This window comes from Gigantopelta aegis, chromosome 10 (genome assembly GCF_016097555.1).
Source record: "Gigantopelta aegis isolate Gae_Host chromosome 10, Gae_host_genome, whole genome shotgun sequence".
NCBI lineage: Eukaryota > Metazoa > Mollusca > Gastropoda > Neomphalida > Peltospiridae > Gigantopelta > Gigantopelta aegis.
Window position 1 is genome coordinate 76,511,911 of NC_054708.1, and position 26,467 is coordinate 76,538,377.

General features: G+C 39.4%; 2 protein-coding genes across 3 annotated transcripts in view; one reads left to right on the top strand and one right to left on the bottom strand.

The window, feature by feature from the left end:
* Positions 1-549: 549 nt before the first annotated feature.
* On the bottom strand, positions 550-25,086 carry LOC121382766 (deleted in malignant brain tumors 1 protein-like). Of its 2 annotated transcripts, XM_041512347.1 has the most exons (11): positions 24,955-25,086; positions 16,955-17,193; positions 15,852-16,008; positions 14,478-14,722; positions 12,314-12,482; positions 11,813-12,015; positions 8,684-8,710; positions 7,064-7,260; positions 6,007-6,398; positions 4,283-4,581; positions 550-3,718 (listed from the first exon to the last, which is right to left on the bottom strand). In XM_041512347.1, exons 2-11 carry the CDS (start codon positions 17,007-17,009, stop codon positions 3,177-3,179), a joined length of 2,286 nt encoding a protein of 761 aa, XP_041368281.1. In that variant the 5' UTR covers positions 17,010-17,193; positions 24,955-25,086; the 3' UTR covers positions 550-3,176. The 2 variants fall into 2 exon arrangements, with proteins under 2 accessions (XP_041368281.1, XP_041368282.1); XM_041512348.1 differs by lacking the exon at positions 8,684-8,710.
* Positions 18,065-26,467, top strand: part of LOC121382765 (receptor-type tyrosine-protein phosphatase kappa-like) — a 33,356-nt gene continuing 24,953 nt past the window's right edge. Inside the window, exon 1 of the mRNA XM_041512346.1 lies at positions 18,065-18,393. Coding sequence (XP_041368280.1) covers positions 18,324-18,393 — 70 coding nt within the window. The 5' untranslated portion in view covers positions 18,065-18,323. The remainder of the gene's footprint in view (positions 18,394-26,467) is intronic.

The window sequence follows — 26,467 nt, forward strand, 5'->3', positions numbered from 1 at the left end:
ACCCTCTTCTTTCTCACTAGCCATTAACAACTAACCCACTCTCCTGGTCAGACAGCCCAGATAGCTGAGGTGTGCACAGGATAGCGTGCTTGAACCTTAATTTGATAGAAGCCCGAAAATAAGTTAAAATGTTAATAGTAACTGATATCAAGTACACCCTAAAGCAAATTGTGAAGTGGGGAGAAGTTTATTGAAATTACCTCTTTAGTAATATAAACGGTTTTGTTTTGGCCATGGCATATTGTTTAGTTTTATACAGATACAAAACAAAACGTTGTTGGTGTATAAGATAGTTTTGTTTTGGCCATGATTATGTAATATTGTTTTATTTTGTGTAACGACAAAACATTGGTGGTTTATATAATAGTTCTGCTTTGGTCATGTCTTTCTAATATTGTTTTATTTCGTGTAAAGACAAAACAAAACATTGTTGGTTTATAGTTATAACAGTTGGTTTTGGCCATGACAACAATTTTATTTCATTTTACGAAGATACAAAACAAAACATCGCTGGCTGGTTTGGTATAAAGAAACACAAACACGTGATCATATAATAAAAAATATCTTTATGTCTGTAGTCATGTTATATATAAAAAAAACAGTTTGGAATAATGAATATCACAGAAGACTTTGAGCTAGCTACCAGCATACACAATCGACAACACGGACTACAACGTCTAATACTATTCTGATGCACTATACTATTAATTATATAATGGTGCTGTAAAATATTGTTACACTTCTAGATCCTGAAATGGTCATCCAAGGGGGAAATGGGATACAGTGTTTTCTTTGTTACAACATGTAATGTACATGTGCAAATGAAACTGAATTACTATGAAATCACTTTTATTACTGGTGATCTACTATTCGTACAATTCGTCGTCTAGTGCATGTATACAGAGAATACGAATTACACTACCTTTTACATCCACGAATTCAAGTACGCAACGAAATGTGTTCGGGTTTTTGTTTTTTTTGTTTGTTTGTTTGGTTATTGTTGTTGGGTGTGGGTTTGTTGTTTGTTTTATTTGTTTGTTTGTTTTGTTTTGTTTTGTTGGGGTTTTTTTGTTGTTGTTTTGTTTTGTGGGGTTTTTTTTTTTTTTGTGTGGGGTTTTTTTTTTTTTGGGGGGGTGTAATTTATGCCCACGAAAATAAAAAGATTTCACTGTATATAATTTGTGGGAACAAGGACAATCTTTTTTTGCAATATTAGATACTTTCAAAAACACAACAAAGCTAACTTTTGAGTTCTAGGTGGTACAATGGACTCTCTATAATAAACAATAATACATGTGTTGGTATTGTTGTTGTTGTTGTTGTGGGAGTTTTAACGAAGAATAAAATAAGGATGTTCAAGATTCCTGGACACTCGTCTAGTCACTAATTCTCAACATGTTTAACTAGTAGGGATACTTTCTGCTAGCTACTTGAAGGACGGATCTAGAATTCTCCTCAAAATAAATATGTATGAAGTTTAGGCCTCGATTTGTTAAACACATTGTTATGTCGTTGGCGTGTTAAAACGACCAGGGTCCCAGGTAAGGAAGGTAAAGCTCTATGTTCCTGACACTACTATCGACAATAAGGCACACAGACACGTACCAGATGAGACGTAACATAACCAAACTTAACAGTGTTACACTAAAGCCAAATATATTACCTATATAACAATGAAAGCACCATTCTACTGGTAGAAAACAAGAACACGTATGACATATCCTCCACGCATCTGGGTCAAATACGTGCATTCCTTGGTAGGAAAGCGATCCTTGTATTCCAATATAATTATGAAGTAGGAATTACATTATTCGAAATATAACAAAGAAACGCTTGATGTATGTACATGGATAAAAATTACATCTGCAATACATATATTAAAATTGTACGAAATATCCGTGAATAAATATTGTAATAAGAACCTGTACAAAACTTTGGACCACACATAGGTTCATTAAAGCCAGTGCCAGGCCCCATGCTTATAAACCTTAAAGTCTAGACTTTAATAAAGTCCAGACTTTAACGTCATGGCAACGCCATTCAAATAGCATTACGTTAAAGTCTGGACTTTATTAAAGTCTAGACTTTAAATTTTATAAGCACGGGCCCTTGCTTTTAAAATATTTAGAGTCCAGATTGAAATCTTTAATGACGTCGCTCGCGTGCAATTTGTATTCGCTGTCATGACAGTGAAGTTTCCGAACAGTATTAGAGACTTCAATCTAGACCGTTAAACGTTTTAAAAGCACGGGCTAGGTGGAGGTCAAAATTAAATTTAATGTCTGATGTTAATATCTAATTACTGTAATTAAAAACTCCCCTAACCTCAGGTAATTGGTTCTGAAATAGCATCAACTGGCCATTGACACCCGAGTCCAGACTCAAACGTTTTAATGACGTCACATGCGTACAATTTGCATCGTGTTGCCATGACGTTGACGTCTCAACCTCTGTTAGTCTTGAGTCTATAGTCCAAAAGTGTTGTACGCATGGGGCCACGACCTGCGCTTAAAAAACCGTTTAAAGTGTAAACATCTGTAATAGGGCCTTAAGGCTATTAACATCATTACTATGCCTACAAGTTGCATGCCTGTGACGTCATTAAAGATTTGAGTCTGGACTCTTTTTAAGTTATATATACACAAGTCCAGTAACATATATATATCTTCAGTTTGTCAAAAAGTTAGTTTTATTTAACAATATTTATTAATCATGGGCTATTTAATGTCTAACATTTAGTAATTTTGACTCATAGTCTTAAAAATAAACCCACTACATTTCTCCATTAGCGGCACGGGATCTTAGTCTGTCAAATACCAGTGGATGATTATTTTTGGTACACCATTTGCTATTAGTCATTCAGGAGTTCCCCGTGTACTTCCATTTTCGGTTTCAAATAACTAATTTATGTATATGTAGCTACTACAAACATCTGATCTGGGTCCATGTTTGTAAAACTTTCGAATCTAGACTGGCTGTATCCAAACATTGAGTATTCCACAAATCTCAATATACTGAGGCACAATTTTAATACATCCATATGTACTTGTTGACGATGTGTATGTTAAAGTCTGTTTGTTACCTGGATAAGTAGGCAAGGCTGCCGGATTACACCCACGGGTCACTAGGCTTGAACCTGAGAAATACTTGGATCTTTATGACTATAAAAGTAATGTTTACAAGAAAACAATAAAGCGTTTTATCACAGAGGCAAATGAGATCAAGAACATATTGTAATGCATCTTCATGGCGCTAGATCGTATGCTTAGTCCAGCCAGAGGGTTGTTGGCAGGCTCACGACCAGGTAGTGCTTGAGGTTTGGAAACCATCTGCTTCTCTTCGAGCTGTGTTGTTAAATCTGCAGGGTACTCTGTGCTTACAACGTCACTCGCCTTAGTCGACTTTTGAGGCTTAGTCGTGGTCGTCTGGCTTGCCTTGGTTGTCTGGCTTGCCTTGGTTGTCTGGCTTGGCGTGGTTGTCTGGCTTACCTTGGTTGACTGGCTTGGCGTGGTTGCAGGCTGAACTTTAGCCTTGGTTGTCTTGCTTGCTGTGGTTGTCGCTTGGGGCTTACTCGTGGTTGTGTTGCGATTCCTAATGGTTGTAGGTTTGCGCCTGGTTGTGGTTGTATAACTCGACGTCGTTGTCGGTGGGGGGACTGTGACAGTGGTGGGAATGGACGGACTCACTGTCATAGTCATATTCAGCACTACGTTGCGACCTACAAAGCCATAAACCAGTTTTTAACGTTTCTGCAATATTTAGGTGTTTGTTTTTATTAATAAAACGTTTAATAACAGAATCACTTCTTTAAGAATCACATAAATTAAGAGCACTTCTACTAAACTACTACGCTTTGAAGGCACGTTATAATGTCTACTTATTTTCTAATTATGTCACCTCCGCGCCAAATATTGAAAATGATTGTGATGGGGCACTATATTTGAGAAACAAAATCTCCCTTTGTGCATTGTGTTCGGAAATACGATTTTAATATAAACTATATTTTCCCCATCAATCAAGTAACCAACAAACCAATCGATCAGTTTATATTAACAAATTAAATGCAAACGTTTGGGACTATTAAAAACAATTCTGTCTTTGTGATTATTCAACATGGATTTTAATTCATTCATTCATTCGTTCATTGATCTATGTATGTATTTTTTTTCTTATTTATGCTATTAATTTATTTATTTATTTTAATTAATTAATATTTATTTATTTAAGGCATATATATTGATAAAAATGCAAACTGCGAAGGGTAGGAAATCAAACGTCATACCGCTGTCAGTGGTCACTTCACTAGGGTTGTCGTTCCTGTAGACGTAGACTGGTCCACTGTTGACCCACTGGTATTCGTGAAGCCCGGGCTCCACCGCTCGACGTCGGCGTCCACTCGTGATCGTCTTGTTGGCGATACAACTCCGGTCGCATTCCGCACCAGTTTCCGTTGCTAAGCAAACGAACGCCCCACAGTGAATATACACTTCCGGGTAGTTGACAAAAACAAACGACTGGTACCGGAACCCAAATTTCTCTTGATTCAGCGGAAAAAAGCCAAGGGATTGTTCGCGTCGGCATCTGGTTATTTGAAAAACAAAATATTATTATATCGTGAATAAAATTATTTCATACATTTTAAAAAATCACTTCAGCGAATGATACCACAATTATTAATTAATGTATATAGCGATGCCTTAAATAATAAACAATGATACCACAATTATTAATTAATGTATATACATTTTAAAAAATCACTTCAGTGAATGATACAACAATTATTAATTAATGTATATAGCGATGCCTTAAATAATAAACAATGATACCACAATTATTAATTAATGTATATAGCTATGCGTTAAATAATACATTTTTATATATATATATATATATATATATATATATATATATATATATATATATATATATATATATATATAGCAATGAAATATGTAGACCTACAGAAACCATAAAAGTGATATTTGGTGAAAAGTCACACTTTCAATGTATTTCAGTTACTGTGAAACTATAGAAATCGTATTTACTTTTTTTAACAAGTTCATGGTTAAATTAATCTCTCTTGTAAATTATTTTGTTTTGATTACTGAGGCCATGTTCGCTTCTTCGTGTTTAAGTTTACCAATGCATCTGATCGTATGCGAAACACTTTAAAAATGCAATTTAAACAATTGTAACAAAAAAAGGGATACGAAGTGCAATTACGATAAAATATCTAAAACTAATTGAATACGAAGCTAAGTAATGATGACACAATGTCCTGTCGTGGAGTGTAAGTTAAAATTAACGGGTGTTCGATTCGTTTTGTTTTGGTGGGGTTTTGTGAGGATGGCTTTGTCGGGTATGTTTGCACAGCAGTATTATTCTATAAGTGTTAATTTAATAATTAAATAAAGATAATTTTTATTCAAATGTCTTTTAAAAAGTCTATAGTCAAGTAAATATTCTGGAAAAGATCCATAAATTAAAATCGATTATGGGTAATAATTAGAATATTACACTTAATATCGTTTAATATTCTATAAGCTGCCGAATCCAGCGACCCGCCCCCCCCCCCCTGCTCTCCCTCAGCCTACGTTAATGGCTTAACCACCACACCCCTCCTCTCCCTCAGCCTACGTTAATGGCTTAACCACCACACCACCGAGACGACGAAGATCAGGTCTGGTCATAGAGTTTTATGTGCACATTCAGAGCAAGCTGTTGTAGCGCACGCATGTTATGGGCACAGGTGCCGGCCTTGGCCAGGACAGGAAAAGGGTTGGGGTGGGTGGGAGAGGGGACCGCCCGCACTGGCGGGTGCAAGGGAGCACCAGCAGCCCGACCGGAGTTGGTAGCGGGTGGAGGGGTAGTTTTGGTTCTGTGGCATTTTGAATGTCCCATAGGATTAAATCAAAAAGAAAGGTTTCACAGTTTCTATGAAGGAAATTGTGCGGATTTTTTAACGGTTCGCCAAAATATAACGGGGGATGCGATGAATCTACGTACTTGTTTACAAACAGCGGAACGTTCACGGGGTTGTTCCTGTCGGCGGTGGGTGTGGCATAGCAGTTGGGCACCACCAGCTTGAGCCTGCTGTCGACCGAGTCGAGGATGAGTGCCACGTTTAGCCACTCCCCAAGCGTGATGCGCACCGGGTACTGACTGACAGGCTGGGTGAAGCTATTGTTCAGGTAGAACTGCATCGTTATCACGAACACGCCCTCGGCCTTCTTCGTGACGGTCTGCGTGAGAGGCTGCATCGGGCGCTCGGTAGAGTAGTTCCGGGGCATTTCGCAGCTCACCTCGATCATGTAGGTGTTGACGCGCGAGATCGAGCCCTCCAGCCGTGTGTAGTCGTACTTGATCACGTTGCTGTAGATGATGTGCGTCTTGTTGTTCTGAAGTATATAGCAAACGTTTTCTTTAACGACACCACTAGAGCACATTGATCAATTAATCATATGCTTCATGTTTACATTAGCAGCAAGGGATCTTTTATATGCACCATCCCAAAGACAGGATAGCACATACCACGGCCTTTGATATACCAGTCGTGGTGCACTGATAGGAATGAGAAATAGTCCAATGGGCTCACCGACGGGGATCGATTCCAGACGAGCTCCTTACCCCTGGGCTACGCCCCGCCCCTTGGCTATTGCATGTCAATCGTTTGATCAAATGTCTGTAGTAAAACTACTTAATTCGTATAAAGGCTGTTGTATCGAGTATATATTTTAAATTTCAGTATTAAATTATCCCTCGATATCTTTATGTATACTCTCTCAGACTAATCTGCGTCACATACAAAAAAAACCCATTAGTCTCTATTTTAACACTGAGAAGAGGGGGTGCTCTTATATTTTCACTGGATTGTGTTACAAAGTATTAAAAACATGGCAACAGACTTAACATTAATTTATTTACAACAATACAGCTTCACCAAACAAAGCACAACATAAAATAACACCAACAATATAAAAAATAGAATATTCATGTGTAGGTAAACAACTCTTCAATCAAACTTTCCGGTAAGAATTAGCCCCCTTTAATAAAATTCACTTACTCTTACGACCGTTCCACACTCCTCAAAAGGAATCCTAATTGTGACGTAGTTGTTGTCAGTGGCTTTCTGCAAACCCGTGCATCCACCGGTCATAGCCTTGCCAATTGTAAGGTGCTTTTCTTCCAGAGTCGGGTCCCTTAGCCTGCTAAACAGCGCTATGAGGTAGCCTTTCTGGCACTGTAAGATTGGGACTGGGGCTGAAATGAAAATTAAATGTATTTAAGTAAACCTTTTTTCCGAACGATCAAATTCTAAAGGCATGGTATAAAATATTTACAAGATTCGTCTTGGTGTAATATTGGAATATGAATGACAGTTGTATTCGCCTGAGAAATATCGATACTTTGCTGCCTATTACGTTTCCATCGATCTACTCCAGGTAGGATATTCCTTGCAGATTTTACTTTACTTTGAAACTTTAACTAAAGCATATGAGGAGTTATCGTACAACACTGGCGTACCATAACTTTATATATTGGGGTGCACCCATATTGGTGTGTGTGTATGGGGGGGGGGGGGGGGGTGTCAACAACACTGTAATGCACAATGAATATGTAGCCTACAATAAGATGACAACAGTTTTTCGAGAAATATATATGCAGACACACAACAATTAATGTACACACTACCTTAAAAGAAGACGCACATTCAGTAGGTTTTAAGTCTCTGATTGGCTAATGATGGAGGTCATTTTAAATAGCTAGTTTAAGGTAAACCTTTATGAAGTTATTTGTTTGACAATGTATGGTAATATGGTCATAATCCAATTGTATTTAAAACAAAACTTCTTGTTGACCTTCAGTAACCTTCGTGACCAAATTAAATACTAGTATACATGTTTAAAAGTTAGTATTTTGCTGGGCCATTTAATAAAACTGTCCGTTCAGGCGCGTGTGCATGGTGAGAGTTTCGGGATCAAACCCCACCCCTGCTCAAGCAAATTTAATTTGTTCTCTATATTTTCCGTTGAAGTATGTCTCGACCCCCTATTAACGTCGGTTCCCACAGTCAAGACAACACCCCCACCCTACCCCCACTGCTAAAATACCTGCACACGCGCCTGCAGTGTTACCACACTTCTCATAAACATGTAAATCAGAACAGAACCGAATAAAACAAAACGGAGCATAACAGATAACAGCAGAACACGGTTCAACACAAACCCTATCAAACGAAGTCGGACCCAATCGAACGGAGCCAAAAGAAACCAAACCAAATCAAAGAAAGCGCTCATCTCAGCTATCTGGGCTGTGTTCAGCAGACCGAGTATAAAAAATGACCGCTAGACTGATTTGTGCGATCCACGTTAAAGCGAATGAGCACTTCGTGAACCAGTCAAAATAATTCACAAACGTTAGCGGAAAACGGTTGACAGAACATAGGACTAGTCTGGCAGTGTGTTAGTGGTTGCTGGTTAGTGGTTAGTGAGAGAAAAGTTGGTCTGTATTTAGTGGCCTTTACACCTCCCAACTGAGTCCTTAAGTGTTGCTTTCGTTGGGAAGGGAGATTATACCGGGATGCGAACCCAGTACCTTAATTCCGATGGGTCACCCACTAAGCTACCGAAGCGGGTCATTTACATCAAATCAAACAAAACTAAAACCAAACGTCGCTTTTTACTATGATGTGTATGACGATCCAGTGTTGCTATAATAAAAAAGAAATTAAAAGAATAAAAAAGAAAAGAAAACCACTTATTTATGAAAGAAAGAAAGGCATGGTTTATTTAACGACGCACTCAGCACATTTTATTTACGGTTATATGGCGTCAGACATATGGTTACGGACCACGCAGATATTTAGAGCGGAAACTCGCTGTCGCCACTTCATGGGCTACTCTTTTCGATTAGCAGCAAGGGATCTTTTATATGCACCATCCCACAGACAAGGTAGGACATACCACAGCCTGTAATATACCAGTCGTGGTGCACTGGCTGGAACGAGAAATAGCCCAATGGGCCCACCGAGGGGGATCGATCCCAGACCGACCGCGTATCGAGCGAACGCTGTACCACTGGGCTACGTCCCACCCCACTTATTTATGAAGACAAACCCGGAAATAAAATAATGATATGCATATTTATGTTTCCTACTGTTACTGTAACAATAAAGCGAAGATTAAATTAATTAATTAATTGTGTAAATAAATAGAAATATACGTACATAATAAGGAAGGAAATAATTAAATACTACATAAATAAATAAGATTGTCTTCATTTAAATAATTAAATACTACATAAATAAATAAGATTGTCTTCATTTAAATAATTAAATACTACATAAATAAATAAGATTGTCTTCATTTAAATAATTAAATACTACATAAATAAATAAGATTGTCTTCATTTAAATAATTAAATACTACATAAATAAATAATTAAATACTACATAAATAAATAAGATTGTCTTCATTTAAATAATTAAATACTACATAAATAAATAAGATTGTCTTCATTTAAATAATTAAATACTACATAAATAAATAAGATTGTCTTCATTTAAATATTTTACATATCTTTTTTTCTAACCTATTTTTAACTTTACTATTTGTTTCTTTCTCTTTTCTTTCCTTTTCTTACCTCATTTCAGTTGTATCCTTTAAGGCATGATACTGAACCTTCAACCTCGATTACATTAAACACGTTAGGTGTATTTATATTTATATTAGGTGTTAACGTTTTTTAAAAATCCCAAACCATGCATGATGCTTTAACATTATGGCAAGATCGAGAGATCTGACAATATCATTTTTCTAAGTCACACATTTTGTGATTTGAGAATGGTTTTCACTTTGTATTTACTTAATATTTAAGTTAAGTCCAGTGTACTAAGTAGTATTTATTTTAAAAACAAACAGACACAAAATAACTTTAAAGGAAACATGTCACGTGACCTATATTTGGCACCAACCATGTACAATTAATTATAAATTGAATCACCTAAAAAAAATAAAAATAAAAATTAATTACTTAAAATATCTCCATAAAAAAAACCCCAGATACGAGCTCTTAGCGGAAATTGCTGATCTTTAATGAGCAGGGCAATCACGAGGTCCGTGACGTCAGAGACGCGTCGCTTGATCTGAAGCCTTACACTTAGAAGCATTAGTCCGTACCAAAACAATGAGAGTTCGTTCGCAAAACGTTTTGCCGTATCAATTTTAGCTGTTAGTAAATGAAGAAAGACACACATTCACTTACAACAGTGATACTGAAGAAAAAACGGATAGCTAGTCGGAGGGTGGAGAAACCGATGGTGCCAGACCAGACCGGTCGACCAATTTACAGCACTGAGCCCGATAGTAATCCGGAGACAAAACTAAAACCCGGATGCTAATGCCGAGGTGTATACTCTTCACATTTAGCATAAAGATACACCTCGATATGATGTATTTAAAATATGTCAAAAACTATAAATGTAGAACAAACTTTTTTTTTTTCTTCTTTTTTCTTTTTTAAAGAAAATATCGCATTTTTCATGTTCGGGCTGTACATAATGAAATCTGTATGCACAGTGTAAACAAACGCTCTAATTTACAAGGCGCTTCACTTTCATTAACCTGACTTGTAAAACAACATAAATGACTTGAGAGTATTATCAACTTTTTAACTAAATATATTTCAATTTGCATCAATAGAACGAAATGGGATTATAGTATTTTTCTCTCTTAAAAAAAAAAAAAAAGCAGCATATTATTAGGCCTATTGGTAGGGTGCGTTAGAGTAAAAACGACCACTCACGATACCCATGTGATAATTTTCTTTTCTTTGGTACTACGTAATTGGTAAGTTTTGTAATTTTAGATGGGAAAGTCTACTTAATCAAGGGTTTTACAGCATTATTTACAGTAATGAAGCAGGGCGGCTGATAATGTCCATTAACATTGTACTATAGTCGCGACAGGTTACGCCACAATACCCTGTGATCTTAAAAAACTGGCAATTATTTTGTACGTATGTCTAGACAAGTTAATTAATGGAAGAGTACAGCGGCTCTGACGTCACTTCCCTTTTTCCCCCGAAAGCTCACGAATAAATATGCATAAATCGTACTTTGATACTGATTGGCGTAATTTCTTCATTTTAAGTTAACTACGCGTATTTTATTGTTATAAACTTATTTGTATATTATTTTTATATAATTTTGCTTTTAAAATGAGCTATAATATGGTCTCGTGACATGTTTCCTTTAAAATGAACAAGCTGTGTGAAGAATTGATGTGCAGTGAAACGGATAAATAATTAGACAGACCGATATATTTTAATAATAAAAACAGGAAAAACAGGCTTCGTAATTTTTGCCCATAAATACTAGTAATTTATAAGTGAAGTGGTAGAGTAAATATTGGTTTATCTCCGTTGTAGTAGATAAACTATTACTGTTATGTACATAACAGAATGGATCAGTTTTAAATATCATTTGTTCGCTTTTATCGCTTTTAGTTGCGCGCTACATTCATGCATTCGTTGAGCATAGTTAGACTCAAGAGATATTGCAGGTGGGAGTGCAAACCTATCACAAACATGATGTAGTTGGTCATTTTAGTAGTAGGAAAATCAAGGGTGTACGGGTGGGTGAAAATACTAAAGTTTGCTGCTATGTGGCAGAGAGAGAGAGAGAGAGAGAGAGAGAGAGAGAGAGAGAGAGAGAGAGAGAGAGAGAGAGAGAGAGAGAGAGAGAGAGAGGGGGGGGGGGGGGGAGAGAGTTTAAAATAATTCAAAACGATTAAATATAAAGATAAAAACTTACGCTTCTCTGGCGCCGAGTCCAAGTCGACGCACGTGACACTGGCCACCTCTGTTCTGTCGTCGCAGTTGGACTGTCCCCAGGGGGCGTGAGGGCAGTCCTGTACCTGCTGCTCCTGCCCATTGCATTTGACGTCATCCAGGATGATGGGAAAGCGAGGACTGCCCAAGTCTTTTATGACAGCACCAGGCCGAGCCCAGGTTATGCTGTAAGAGATCCAACATTCGACACGTGATTATATGGCAGAACAGAACAGAACAAGGAAGGAAGGAAATGCAAAACACAGTGACCCGCAGACGACCTTGGCGACCCCCCCCCCCCCCCCCACACACACACACACTACTCACTTAAAACAGTTATGCGCAGATGACCTTGGCGACCCTCCCCCCCCCCACACACACACATACACACTACTCACTTAAAACACAGTGACCCGCAGATGACCGTAGCGACCCCCCCCCCCCCCCCCCAACACACACATACACATATACACACACTACTCACTTAAAACACAATGACCCGCATATGACCTTGGCGACGTTCTCGTTGATCATGTCGTCGCACATGGAGCCCCACTGACTGCCGGGAACGGCCGGGTTTCTTACCTCCACGTACCCGACACCCTCCACACCGTTGGAGTTAATCAGCTGGACAAACTGGTTCTTCTGACCACCTGCAAAACACAAACTTTAGGGTTCAAACCTGGGGGAAAACAAAACAACAATAAATAAATAAATAAATAAATAAATAAATAAATAGACAGACAGACAGACAGACAGACAAGACAGACAAGACAGACAGATTGATTGATTAATAACAACATAGTTTCGACACACCAGCACATCTGTCAGCGTCAAACAAATCGTGACCCAATCTGGCACTTCCTCTGTATATAACCGACTAGCAAGACATCAAGGGCTCTTTTACGTGCAGTTACCACTCAAAGAGAAAGATGAGGCCCAGTGGTAAAGCGCCAGGGCTCCGTAACACAAAGCACTCGTAAGTGTTACGTCAGACGTACGACACACATTATATATGGTGTACATCTGACGCAAGTGTTACGAGTGTTTTGTGTTTCCGGGCCCTGATGCGCAGTCAGTCTAGGATCAATCCTCATAGGGTGTGCCCATTGGGCTATATTTTGTTCCAGAAAGCACACCACGACTGGTATACAAACGCACGTGGTATGTGAGATCCTGTCTGTTCATATAAAAGATACCTCGCTTCTAATGGAAACAAAAAGTAGCGGGTTTCCTCTAAAATATAATATGTCAAAATTACCAAATGTTTGACATCCAATATCCGATGATTAATAAATCAATGTGTTCTAGTCGTGTTAAATAAAACAAACGTTTTTTTAGAGAAAGTTGCATCTGACAGTCTTTGATACTTCAAAAGAGAAGCAGCTGTTACAACGTTAGACAGCCTGACTATACTTACACTATAATTCCTTGATCAACACAACTGAACACTCCAACTGTCTACCACTCCATTTCCCATTAATTAGTAGCAAGGGGTCTTTTATATGCGCCATCGTCGTGGGGCAATGACTGTAACGAGACTGTAACGGAGATCGACCCCAGACAGACCACTGGGCTACGTCCCGCCTGTATGGCCTCTGTAAATCATTTCTTTAAAAGGAAATTGCTAGGGAAACGGTATTATGGTTAGGACGTATTTATCTGATTATATAGAACAGGTGAGGTACATGATACGCCCGTCAGGAGTTTGATGGAAAACCATATGATGTTCAGAATATATACAAATTATTTTACTTATTTGTATCACAGGAAGGAACTGTTTTATTTAACGACGCACTAAACACATTTTATTTACGGTTATGTGGCGTCCGACATATGGTTAAGGACCACACAGATATGGAGAGGAAACCCGCTGTCGCCACTTCATGGGCTACTCCTTTCGATTAACAGCAAGGGCTCTTTTATATGCACCATCCCACAGACAGAACAGCACATATCACGGCCTTTGATATACCAGTCGTGGTGCACTGGATGGAACGAGAAATAGTCCAACGGGTCCACCGATGGGGATCGATCCCCAACCGACCGCGCATCAAACGAGCGCTTTACCACTGGGTTACCCCCCCCCCCCCCCCCTTGTATCACAGAGACCTAATAATAGTATGTGACACATTAGCATCCCAAGTTGTTCCTACATGTGAGGTTTGATGGTCCTGTATGCATCTGAATTCAAGATATGATCCGGTTAAGGATTTACTGTTAAGTGCAGTAGATCGTGAAAGTAGGTCATAGTGACGTAGTACTACAGTACGTAGTAATAGTATGCGACACACCGCCATCCCAAGTTGTCCCTACATGTGAGGTTTGATGGTCCTGTATGCATCTGTATGCAAAATATGGTCCGGACAAGGATTTACTGTTATGTGCAGTAGACCGTGAAAAGAACACAGTGACCTGGTACTTGCATGCGATAGATACTCCGTCATCCAGTGTTGTTCCTACATGTGAGGTTTGATGATCCTGTATGCATCTGTATGTAAGAAATGGTCCAGACAAGAAAACGTTAACAAACAGACGTATGGACGTACGGACGGACAATGCCATATCATAATACGACCCATCACAGACGGGCGTATAAACAGGCTCTGTCAGTCGTAAATGGGACAATCACTTTTACAATTACTCACTTGGGCACCTGTCAGGCACGGGTCCGGCGGACGGAGTCACTGTGGGGGGAGTGCCCGCTGTGGGGACGGGATTCGTCGTGTCGCACATGACGCCCGCGTCCTCGCTGTGGGCACAGTTGATGAGGTCGGTGTTGATGACGCAGCTGTCAAGTCGCGCCTCGTGCCCCGTGCAGGACACGTCGTCAAGTAAGATGGGGCCCGTGCCCTGCCCGAACTGGGCGTTACCGTACGCCGTGCCGCCAGACCTGGAAGTCAAACACGTAGCTTGTTACAGGGGCCGTGTCAAAAGTGTATAACGACCAAAATTATCTATTACGCTATGGATGGATGGATGGATGGATGGATGGATGGATAGATGAGTGAGTTAATGTTTTTTCAGAGTGGATGAATTGATGTATGGAAGGAAGGAAGGAAGGACGGACGGACGGACGGGTGGGTGGGTGGAAGGAAGGAAGGATGGATGGATAAATGAGTGAGTGAATGGTTACTTGAGTGAATGGATGGATAGATTACATAGATGGAAAATAGGACAGATACAAAGATGGTTGGATTGTCAGATGGATGGATGGATGGATGGGTTGGTGGATGGGTGGATGAATGGATGGATGGATGGATGGGTGGATGGATGGATGGAAGGATGGATGAATGGGTGGGTTTTAGATGCATGGATGTATGGTGGGTGGGTGGATGGATGGACGGACGGATAAATGGATGGATGGATGGATGGTTATTTTCAGCTAGGTGCAGCCCTATATATTCCCGGGGCCTAATTCATTAAACTCGCAACTTTGCGATCTCGCAGTGCAATGCTAAAATACTTGCAAAAACGATGCTTTGTTGTCTAGCAGAGCCAAAGAGAACTTTGTGAATTAGGCCCCAGATGTTTAAATACTGAAAATATACTCGATACCGTAAAAACATTAATGAATAGGCTTGTCTTAAAATCATTACAGGCAGGGGCACTGGCGTAGCCAGGATTTTATATTGGGTGGTGTGGGACAACCCACACTGTGTATGTGTGTATGTGTGTGTGTGTGTGTGTGTGTGTGCATGTATGTATGGATGTATGGATGGATGTATGGATGTATGGATGTATGTATGTATGTATGTATGTATGCATGCATGCATGTATTGATGTATGTATGTATTTATGTATGCATGTACATATATATGTATGATTTTATCAAATTTAATACAGTATTTAAAAAATAGTTTAATTGGGGTAGTCATGGCCCTCGTTCTCCACCCAACCCCCTGCCTACACCAATGGTCAGGGGCAGTGAAAAGGAATCAGAGCACAGTAAAGTAGGGCATGTTCCAATTAGAGAAATAACCCCTCCTCCTCGGCCCTGCGAAGTGAGAGGTCAAACTTACGTATATCCCAACATCCTGCACACGACGTCGGCGTCGTTGCTGTCCCACTGGTCGTCGCACACCGTGCCCCACGTCCCGCCAACCTGTACCTCAACCCGCCCCTGGTTCACGGAGGAACCGCCGACCAGGCGAATATCTTGTATGACGACGGCCTCCCCTAGAGAAAAAGAAAAAAAAAAGACCAATTATTTACGTTATTAAAGGTGTATGTTCGGCTACAAATTACACTGATGTTTAACATATTGATTAACATTCTTACACCAGTGAATGAATGAATAAAAAATGAATGAAAGAATGAATGAAAATATTGATTATGCCTCTCACATACTGACATGAACGAACGACAAAACGGACGGACAGACAGATGAACGCACGAAATACCTTACTAAATGTAGAAATTGTTTAACGACACCCCACCTTGAATAATTGAATGAATGAATGAATGAATGAAAATGTGAACTAATCCTCTCATATATATCTTGATAATGTAGATCGAAAGAAGGAATGAAGGCAGGAACGAACGAACGAAAGAAACGGTCGGACGGACGGATGAACGAATGAAATAGGTTTACTAAATGTATAAATGGTTTAACGAAACCCCACCTTGAATGAATGAATGAATGAATGAATGAATGAGAGTAAAAGAGTGAGCGAGTGAATGAGTGAATGAATGAATGAATGAATGAATGAATGAACGAACGAACGAACGAACGAATGAATGTTTAACAAAACACCAGCAGAAACACTATATGAGCATCTGTGTGTAAACCAGAAATAATACTGACACTGACACACGGTTACATGTAACATGGGCGGGTCCAAAAATGTATTTAAGGAATACATTCTGTAATATCCTCAGATAGAGTTCCAACACCCGGTGCCCACCCACACCCACACCCACTCCGGGTGATCTATTCTGAAAGAACCCTGTTAACTACCGACTAGCTAACTCATTTTGTTCTGGCCACAGTAGGGCGGATATTTCTATCGCTGTGCGTTATTCATAGCATTACGAGTATTTTAATTAATGTATGGTCGCGTGTTGTCCCGTTAGATAACAAGTGTATAAAACAGATTGGGGATTAATAATTAACTGTACTTACCGACGTCTAAGATGTTCATCCACACAGCCAAAACGATGAGCAGGTTTCGTAACATCTCGTAATGTATTAGGTGATCCTCAAAACGGTGTCCTCTTTAATATTCATACTCGAGTCATTTCGTGAAAATATTGTTGCTACTGTAGTGTAAACACCGCCGGATTGTACCAGGCATGCGTAGAGGGGCGGAAAGACTGGTTCATGCCACGACTTGCGCTTTCGTCGTAACACTGGTATGAAACCTACGACAAAATATACACAGCCCGTTAATCGTCACATACACATGGTGCACGCGTGTGGACACACCCCGCTGGTTCCGTTGCCTTCGTTGCTAAGCGGAAATGGGAAAATGCGAACCACCTGCGTAGCATTTGATTAACCTTCTAACTCCCATCTGATGTCATGGCAACGCGTATAAACGGGTTTTAAAAATAGCGGTTTTGCGACATTTCGATAAAGCAATTGTGCATTTGCGGCTGGTATTATTATTGACCGCTTGTTTGAACATTTGTCTTATATATCATCCAGTCAATACACTATTATAATATTATACTGCATTAAATATGTTTAATTAATGTTTACTCATAATCAGTATAAAACAAAGCAATACTACTATGGACAAAAGCACTGAAGGGCTATATCGTCTAATGATTTGTTTTATCGTTTCGTTACAGTGATGAACACGGCGTTAACGTTTCGTTAATTTATAGCCATGAACACGGCGTTTCGGTTATGGTAATGGATGCGACACCAAAACGACCATACTGTTGCTGATATTGAGGGTGTGACCGTCTTTACGCAACACGTTGAAACATGCAGTATCGAATTCGCGGTGATTTGTCGATTCTATATATAGGTCATTCAAAACAATTACTCGACTGCAGTGAAAGCATACAGAATCGTAGAGAACTTTGTAAAAAAAAATCTTTCGGTACGTATTCAGGGTATTATGGATAACCTTTCTAACTGAAAGAATAGATCTTGGAGCGGCGGATAAATATATATTATTTAACTGTTGTGTGACTTAAGGCAGTTTTTCGTACAAAGAAAGACAAGTGGGAAAAAACCTGTTATACAGCGCATGTGTGTGTGTTGGCATACTAACAACAGGTAATGAATGCCATCAGAGAAAATCGATCGATAGCTTGTCAATAACCAGTCGCTACCCGACACCGTCAGCGAACTCAACCAGGCGTGACTCCGCCGTGCCGTTAACGGTGAGTGAACTCTGTAGTGAACGGGACCCAGAGGTCGGTTCCACCCTAGATGCGGGTGTAACTCCACGCGTACCAAGACGAGGATCGGCGGGAGGCGCTCGGGATAAGTTGAAAGTGATTCTGGCTAACAAGGAAATGATCGAGAGAAGGAGAAAATGACACCCCGGTTGTCCTTCGTTGCCGCCGCTGGATTTTACCTGCTGGTTCACGTCATTGTCCTTGCAAGTAAGTTACAACACAAGGTGCTGTTCCATAAATGCTCACAGGTGTTCATTTCATATTCAGGCCCGTACGCAGAAATGTATATGGGGGGGGGGGGGGGCGGGGGTGCGTAATCGACGGCCCAAAGGGCCGGAGTTGCTAGGGGGATCCGGAGGCATGCCCCCTCCCCCCCCCCCTCACTCCGAATTTTTAAAAAATCTAGAATGCAGGAGATGCGTTTTCCTGCATTATGGGAAGTAAATTTGAAATGTTTCTTTGTCTCAAAATATGTCAAATATATTTTTTACACATCCACGGACGGACCTCTGCAAACTATGGGGGATGCGTACGCACCCCTCGCACCCCCCCCCCACACACACACCACCACCACCCATGCGTTTTCCTGCATTCTGGGAAGTAAATTTGAAATGTTTCTTTGTCTCAAAATATGTTAAATATATTTTTTACACATCCACGGACGGACCTCTGCAAACTATGGGGGATGCGTACGCACCCCTCGCACCCCCCCCCCCCCCCACCACCACCACCACCACCACCCATGCGTTTTCCTGCATTCTGGGAAGTAAATTTGAAATGTTCCTTTGTCTCAAAATATGTGAAATATATTTTTTTACACATCCACGGACGGACCTCTGCAAACTATGGGGGATGCGTACGCACCCCTCGCACCCCCACCCCACCACCACCACCACCCATGCGTTTTCCTGCATTCTGGGAAGTAAATTTGAAATGTTTCTTTGTCTCAAAATATGTGAAATATATTTTTTACACATCCACGGACGGACCTCTGCAAACTATGGGGGATGCGTACGCACCCCTCGCTAGAGATGGGTTGGAGCTGATACCGTGCTGCTGCGAACCATGTCCGATGGCTTAACCACTGCGCCACCGAGGCCGGTATTTGTATTTAATGTAGATAGCAGTTTAACAAAACTTATGACGCAAACATGTTATAGCTGTTTAATTTTATTATCTCTATCTATACCTGCATCTGTGTTTTAAATATGTTCCTGTGTCTGTCATCATTTGTATGTTCAAAATAATTTTAATTTTTACTTTTGCGGTACGTTTCTTTATTTTAAAATCATTTACATGTCAGTTTGCGACTAGGGACTGGCAGTTATATTACTTCACCTATGAACAAGAGGGAACAACGCATACTTTGTTAACCTCGGACCCAGAGACTCACCACCCCCTCCGCACCCCCACCAAACCGCACCCGCACCCCCTCCCCCATCTTGACGTTTTTGGCTAGCCTATCTCAACTGAGAATGACTAATTTGTTCGGAATTAGTTGATCATGCAAATAACCTCCAAAACGACTAAATACAAAAGAAAACAAGAAGAAACAAAATGAACAGAAACACCCTTCATTAATATTTATAGTATTATATGTCTTGTTCGACTCACAGCGGCAGCGATTAATTATTCACTTTAAACTCTTTATCAGTCAGGTCATGTACATCGTGAACAAACAAGCTGAAATTCCTTGTAGGTATGTTGGGTGAAGATAAAATTAGCGTCATTCAAAAGAGCGGGAATAGGTTGTACATGCAGTTGAGACACGTGCAGCTTACACGGTAAACATTGGCCGGCAGGGCGATCTTTTTAGAATTAATAAATATAAAGTGACCATATTTTAGTATTTTTCTAGAAATAAAGTTTGTTTTGTTTAACGACACCACTAGGGCACACTGTTTTTTTAATCATCGGCTATTGGATGTGAAACATTTGGTAATTTTTACATATAGTCTCAGAGAGGAAACCTGCTACATTTTTTTTTCCATTAGTAGCATGGGATCTTTTATATGCATCATCCCACAGACAGGATAGCACATACCACGGCCTTTAATATATCAGTCATGGCGCACTGGGTGTAACGAGAAATAGCCCAATAGGTTCACCGACGGGGATCGATCCTAGATTAACCGCACATCAGACAAGCGCTTTACCACTGGGCTACCTCCCGCCCCAATGACAATATTCGTTTATGTACTTTGTATGTTTATTCATCAGGTTGTAGTTAATAGTTGATTTTGTATTGGGGAGTGGAGTGGGGGGCAGCAACGCTGTAAGTCGTGTCAAGGGACGACAGGTAATTATAAAAGGTGGAAGTGTAATGTTTTCTTGGTTGTAATAAAATAATATTATACAAGTGGCAACATTTTAAGCATACCATGTAGTCATTTACTAGGATCACACTTAGCGGGGGTGGGGGGTGGGAGGGTTAGAAATAGTTCTATTGTCCAAACAGAAACAAACAAAAACGTGTCCATTTACTTTTAAAATGTCTAACAAGAGAAGACCCTATATATTACTTTGCCCTTATTCCCTTTTCACAACCCTCCCTCACCCCACCTAATCACTTAAGCTAGGTATGGCCCTCTTTTATCGAACAAGTATATTTTTAGATAAAAATTCTTTATTGGCTTCTTTACTTGAATGAATAAACATTGTCGTTACATAAGTTCATATATGCGAACGGAACGGAATGCTTGGAAACGTTTACGACGTGTAGCAGTCTATTTCTAGCCGTCGTACACGAAGAAAGTTGCAAGCATTTGCGGAACCAGCATTTTTCTTTGTGTGTGTGTGTGTGTGTGTGTGTGTGTGTGTGTGTGTGTGTGTGTTAACCCAAAATCCTTGTCGGGCTATCATTTTCGATTAAAACTAACCATGAGATTCCTTGTAAACTATATTAAGTAGCGAACTGGCAAGAGCCCCCCCCCCCCCCCCCCCCAAACATTTCTTCTGGATCTGCCGCCGTTCTGTGTTTACAGGTATGCCTGTAGCACAAACCATTCAATTGATAGCGACGCAGTCCAGTTGTTTTATACAAGTATTAATTATAAAACGGCGTAGGTTTTTGCAATCTGTATGTATTCACAATTAACCTAATTTCAGTTTGTTAAAGCAACTAATCTCAGTCGCGGAATTAGTTGGCCCATGGACTCCAGTAATGAATTAGGCACGTTTGTATACGCGTGTCAAAGACGTTATTTACCAACAAGACCACTACATTAATTACATGAACGCTACACCTTCACCACATATAAAAAAAAAACGTGGATCCGATAATTAATTCACGTGTGAGAACTGTTTAAGAATTTGTTATATACGGCAAAATGCTCACCTTATAGGTTCCATTAGACCAAATCAATTCGTATTGCCGATAATGTTAACGTTTACTAATAAAACTGATATAAGCAGCGTTTCAACACACCCAGGAAGTACAGCAATAGAAAGTGTGGCACCTCACATCTAATCTAGCTGCAAGAAAATGGGGGGTCACGTATCATTTAAGAGATTTAATTTATGTTTTTAATAGCAACCGTCATTTTTGCTGAAAATTGCAGTTCCATTTTTGGGGGTACCCCGCATTAGTTTCAACCTCTGGTATATACTGCATAACAACTGTATAACAAATAAAAGTGTATTTATTTATTGTCAATGGATAATAGTATTTGCACAAATAGTCAATGTCACATATTACAGACGTGCTTGATCGTTCTGTGGATGTTAGCGCGTGTCAAGACGTTGACTATTTGACGAGCTAGTAGTCTACAAAGTAATTGGTATCAAGTTTGTGTAATGACAAATAAATGTTACCCAAAATATACTGGCAATTGTCAGATACAGAGTTTATTACCATATTTACGACAATTTTTATTTACTACTCCCATAACTGGATATATCACCAAATGATACCAACTTAGTAGCAAGTGGCTGAGCATTTATTAATCTCTATAACCGAAAAGACATTAATAATCTACGTGGAACACTTTGCGGTATGAGTAAAATAGCATAATAATATCATGTTCTGGGGTCACCGAAACGCAATTGTTGTAAATCCAGGAGCTATATAAATCATTTTGTAGGATATGGTACTGAATTTAATTTGTGTGCTTACCAGGGCTTCTTGAAACTGTTTTGTTGTGCAAACAAGTTAAACGATCTAATTTTATTCTAATAGTAATTTATATCTACCTACTGATTTTAAAATTTTTTAAAAACCCCAACAACAACAAAACAACTAGAAAGATATAATCAGTCCCCATTATAACGCGAACGTGTATGAAACAGCCTTGAAGTGAATAGAAATAAATAAATATTAAGTTGGCTTATAGGAGAGGTCAGACTGTATAACCTTTGATTATATGTGTAAAGCTAACATGCACGCAATTTAGGCTAGTCGTTATGCATGCGTTAAATACTATGCTGTATATATCGTCATTGTATACTGCAGTGTTATTCGCCGAAAATACAAACCCGCTTAATACTAATACACTGTTTATATCCCTGTAAAGTATATATTAATTAGTATATTACGTAATTTGCATGTATTTCATAACACATACCTAGAGATAGGCTAATATAGTTTTATCAAGTACTACTCAGTGTTGAGTTAATATATGTAATAATACTTTTAGGTTGTGTATATATATAAAGAGAGAGAGAGAGAGAGAGAGAGAGAGAGAGAGAGAGAGAGAGAGAGAGAGAGAGAGAGAGAGAGAGAATGGTTTATTTAACGACGCACTCAACACATTTTTATTTACGGTTATATGGCGTCAGACATATGGTTAAGGACCACACAGATTTGGAGAGGAAACCCGCTGTTGCCACTACATGGACTACAGAGAGAGAGAGAGAGAGAGAGAGAGAGAGAGAGAGAGAGAGAGAGAGAGAGAGGGGGGGGGATATTTCATGTGGTTTTTTTTGTCAAATATGATTTATATCTCATCGAGTGAAGTTTGCAATCATATCTCACGAGTCACGCAAGATGAGATATAACTCATATTTGACAAAAACCATGACATTTTCTGTTTATTATATAACTTTTGGCAATTTACCTTTATTTTTAAAATGTCAGCAGCAAAATAGTTCCGGCTTTCTTACAGTGAAGATAACACTTTCTATTATGACGATAACACATTTTAGAGTGAAACTGAAATTTTCTCTCTAAAATGTGTTATCGTCACTGAGTCACTGATAACACTTTTATTTCACTGATATTTTAAGATATTTCACTAAATGATATATATAAATATATATTATTTAAACCGATTTATTTTACTACGTCATATGTTTCTGGGTCGGGTTATATTCCAGAGGTAGAGCGCTTACCTAAGGTGCGATTCGGTAATTTGCTTTTTCTGTCTGTCTCGCTCTCTCTCTCTCTCTCTCTCTCTCTCTCTCTCTCTCTCTCTCTCTCTCTCTCTCTCTCTCTCTCTCTCTCTCTCTTCAACCCTCCCATCTAGGAGCAAACTATAGTGTTTTCACCCACCCGTACACCCTGGATCCTCCTACTACTAAAAACACTAACAACAGGTTTATGATAGGCTTAAACTCCCACTTGCAATCTCTCTTGAGTCTAATTATGCTCACCGAATGCATGAATGCTGCGCGCAACTTGGGCGATAAAAACGAACAAATGATATTTAAAACTGGATCTACTCTGTTATGTACATAACAGTAATAGTTTATCTACTACAACGGAGATAAACCAATATTTACTCAACCACTTATCTATGGGCATCTATGGGTTAAAATTACGAAGCCTGTTTTTCTTAAACGCAGATGTTTAAGCATTGAAAATACACGTGGTTACAAGCATGCGAGTCAAAAACACGCTTAGTAAATTCGGCTTATATAATAATATATAATTATATATTTTTAAACCAGAAATGTATAGTTTATAGGAATAGCATAGACCTGCACAATTATAACAGTCTATAATGATGTTTACAGACAGTAGTGTTCATTAATGTAAATATACATATAATAATTACATCAATAACAAATGTGTAGTTCACATTTATATAATAACTAGATGTTCAATTCAAATTTTGTATTGCTTTAAGCTACACGCTTATCAGCATAGCACACACACACACACACACACACACACACACACACAGAGAGAGAGAGAGAATGTGTGAGTGAGAGGGGAGAGAGAGAGAGAGGGGAGAGAGAGAGAGATGGAGAGAGAGAGAGTGTCTCTCTCTCTCTCTCTCTCTCTCTCTCTCTCTCTCTCTCTCTCTCTCTCTCTCTGTGTGTGTCTGTGTGTGTCTCTCTCTGTGTCTGTGTGTGTGTGTGTGTGTGTGTGAGAGAGAGAGAGAGAGAGAGAGAGAGAGAGAGAGAGAGAGAGAGAGAGAGAGAGAGAGAGAGAGAGATAGACGCACGCGTGGGAAAGTTTAGATGGGGAAACCTTACTTTGGGCTTTCCATCCAGCCCTCATTAGCTGAGGTTACATCACGGCCGCCGTGTATATAGCTACTTCTGTGTTAAGTAACAAAGATGGCGGCCTCCATTATGATTGTATTTACGGAATTCATATTTGTACACAATGTTCTGTATTTAGTAGCTTTAATCTTAATGTATCTCAGTGTGAACTTGCGCGCATGCCGATAAGAAACCCGTTGCAGCTATATATACAATTAATACCCAGACATCTGTTCCCAATACTCAACCCTGCCCCTAAAAAAAACCCCACCCCACCAAAAAAACCAAACGAACAAAGAAAACCACAAACTCATATGGACCCCCTAAATCTTGACAACTCACGAATTTTATTGTCCAGTGTCTTCCTCCAGAACCGAAATGCCTCAAGATGTCACTTTGCTTGTAAGACGATTTTTACTGAAAACAGTCGGTGGACTGTCAATATGCCAAAAATAAAAATGCCATCTCTCAGCCCATTCAGTTAAGAGCAGTGACGTCATTGATATGCCCCAATGACGTCATTGCACTCATTGCATGGACTTATATTCTGAAGAATTTTCATATACCTAGGCATAATATGCCATATGACTTTTCATTATTCGTCCTTAAGTGAAGGTATTGCCTACCAGATTTGATTCTGATTTGACCATCGCTTTACACTGATGAAAGTTTTAGATCAAAGTAAACCATCGATCCATCACAAAACCTATGCAACTGCCGATAAAAAGAAAATTACATGACAGGAAAACTTCAAGTGAGTTTATACACCAATCTTAGTACGCTGCTAGAGGAACTATCATGTATGGGAATCCAAGAGAGATGTTGCCAATGTGTATTTATGGTCTAAAAAACCACACCGAAGCTGCTACGAGAGAAACAGCAGCACCACAGTTAAGCAGAATATTTTCACATACCCAGAACCACTCGCTAACCAGCGAGTTAGCTACTTACTCAGTAAGAAACTGAGCAGTGCTGTAATCATTTGAAGAAGGACACCCTAAAGATGAATCCCGTTACGTTTCTCTGTCTGATTGGATTCTACAGCCACACCCTGGTCGGTGACATTCACGGCTTGTGTAAGTAACAGCACAGACACTTTACCCTTCGTGTGCCGGTTTTGGCACCGTGTGGGCGCGGTGCGAGCCTGGGACGTTGTTATCGGGCGCTTAAAATGGATTTTGTAGTTATCATTAGCAGCGTTTTCATGTATGCGCTGTGTGGTTACCAAAAATCGCTACAAGAATTTAAAAGAAGGATTCGAAATGCTAAATGAATTTAATATATATTATCTCAGTCTGGAGTTTATGGGATATAAGGTGTAGGCCTACTAATCGCGCTTAAAGGGACATATCATAGTTTTTAAACACTAAGGTATCATACTTTACTTAGATTTTATTGTTTAGATTATCCATTTCCGTACATTCGAAGTGTTTTGGTTATCCTGGTGTTTTTAATAACACAAAATGCATTTATTATATTTTTAAAAACGCACGTGCGTCTTAGAAATAACAGACATGGAGTTGAGTTTTAGTCTATTTTCAGAGGGTATTTCACCATTTCAAAGTCACAGACTCATATTTCACTCAATTGTAACTTTATCCAAATGTGTTATATGTTTGTAGATTAACTAAACTTAGTGTTAATTTTCACGGGCTGAAACTAGAGTATGTCCCTTTAAGATCATATATTCCGAATCAAACATACCTCGTTGTCCTAATTCAGCCGCCGTATGTCAGTCATCATTGTGTCTGTTTCCCTTGAGTCCCTTTGTCCCTGTCATTGTCTGTCAGTCCGGCCTTGTCTGTCAGTCCGTCCTCGTCTGTCAGTCTGTTCTTGTCTGTGAATACTCTTGTAT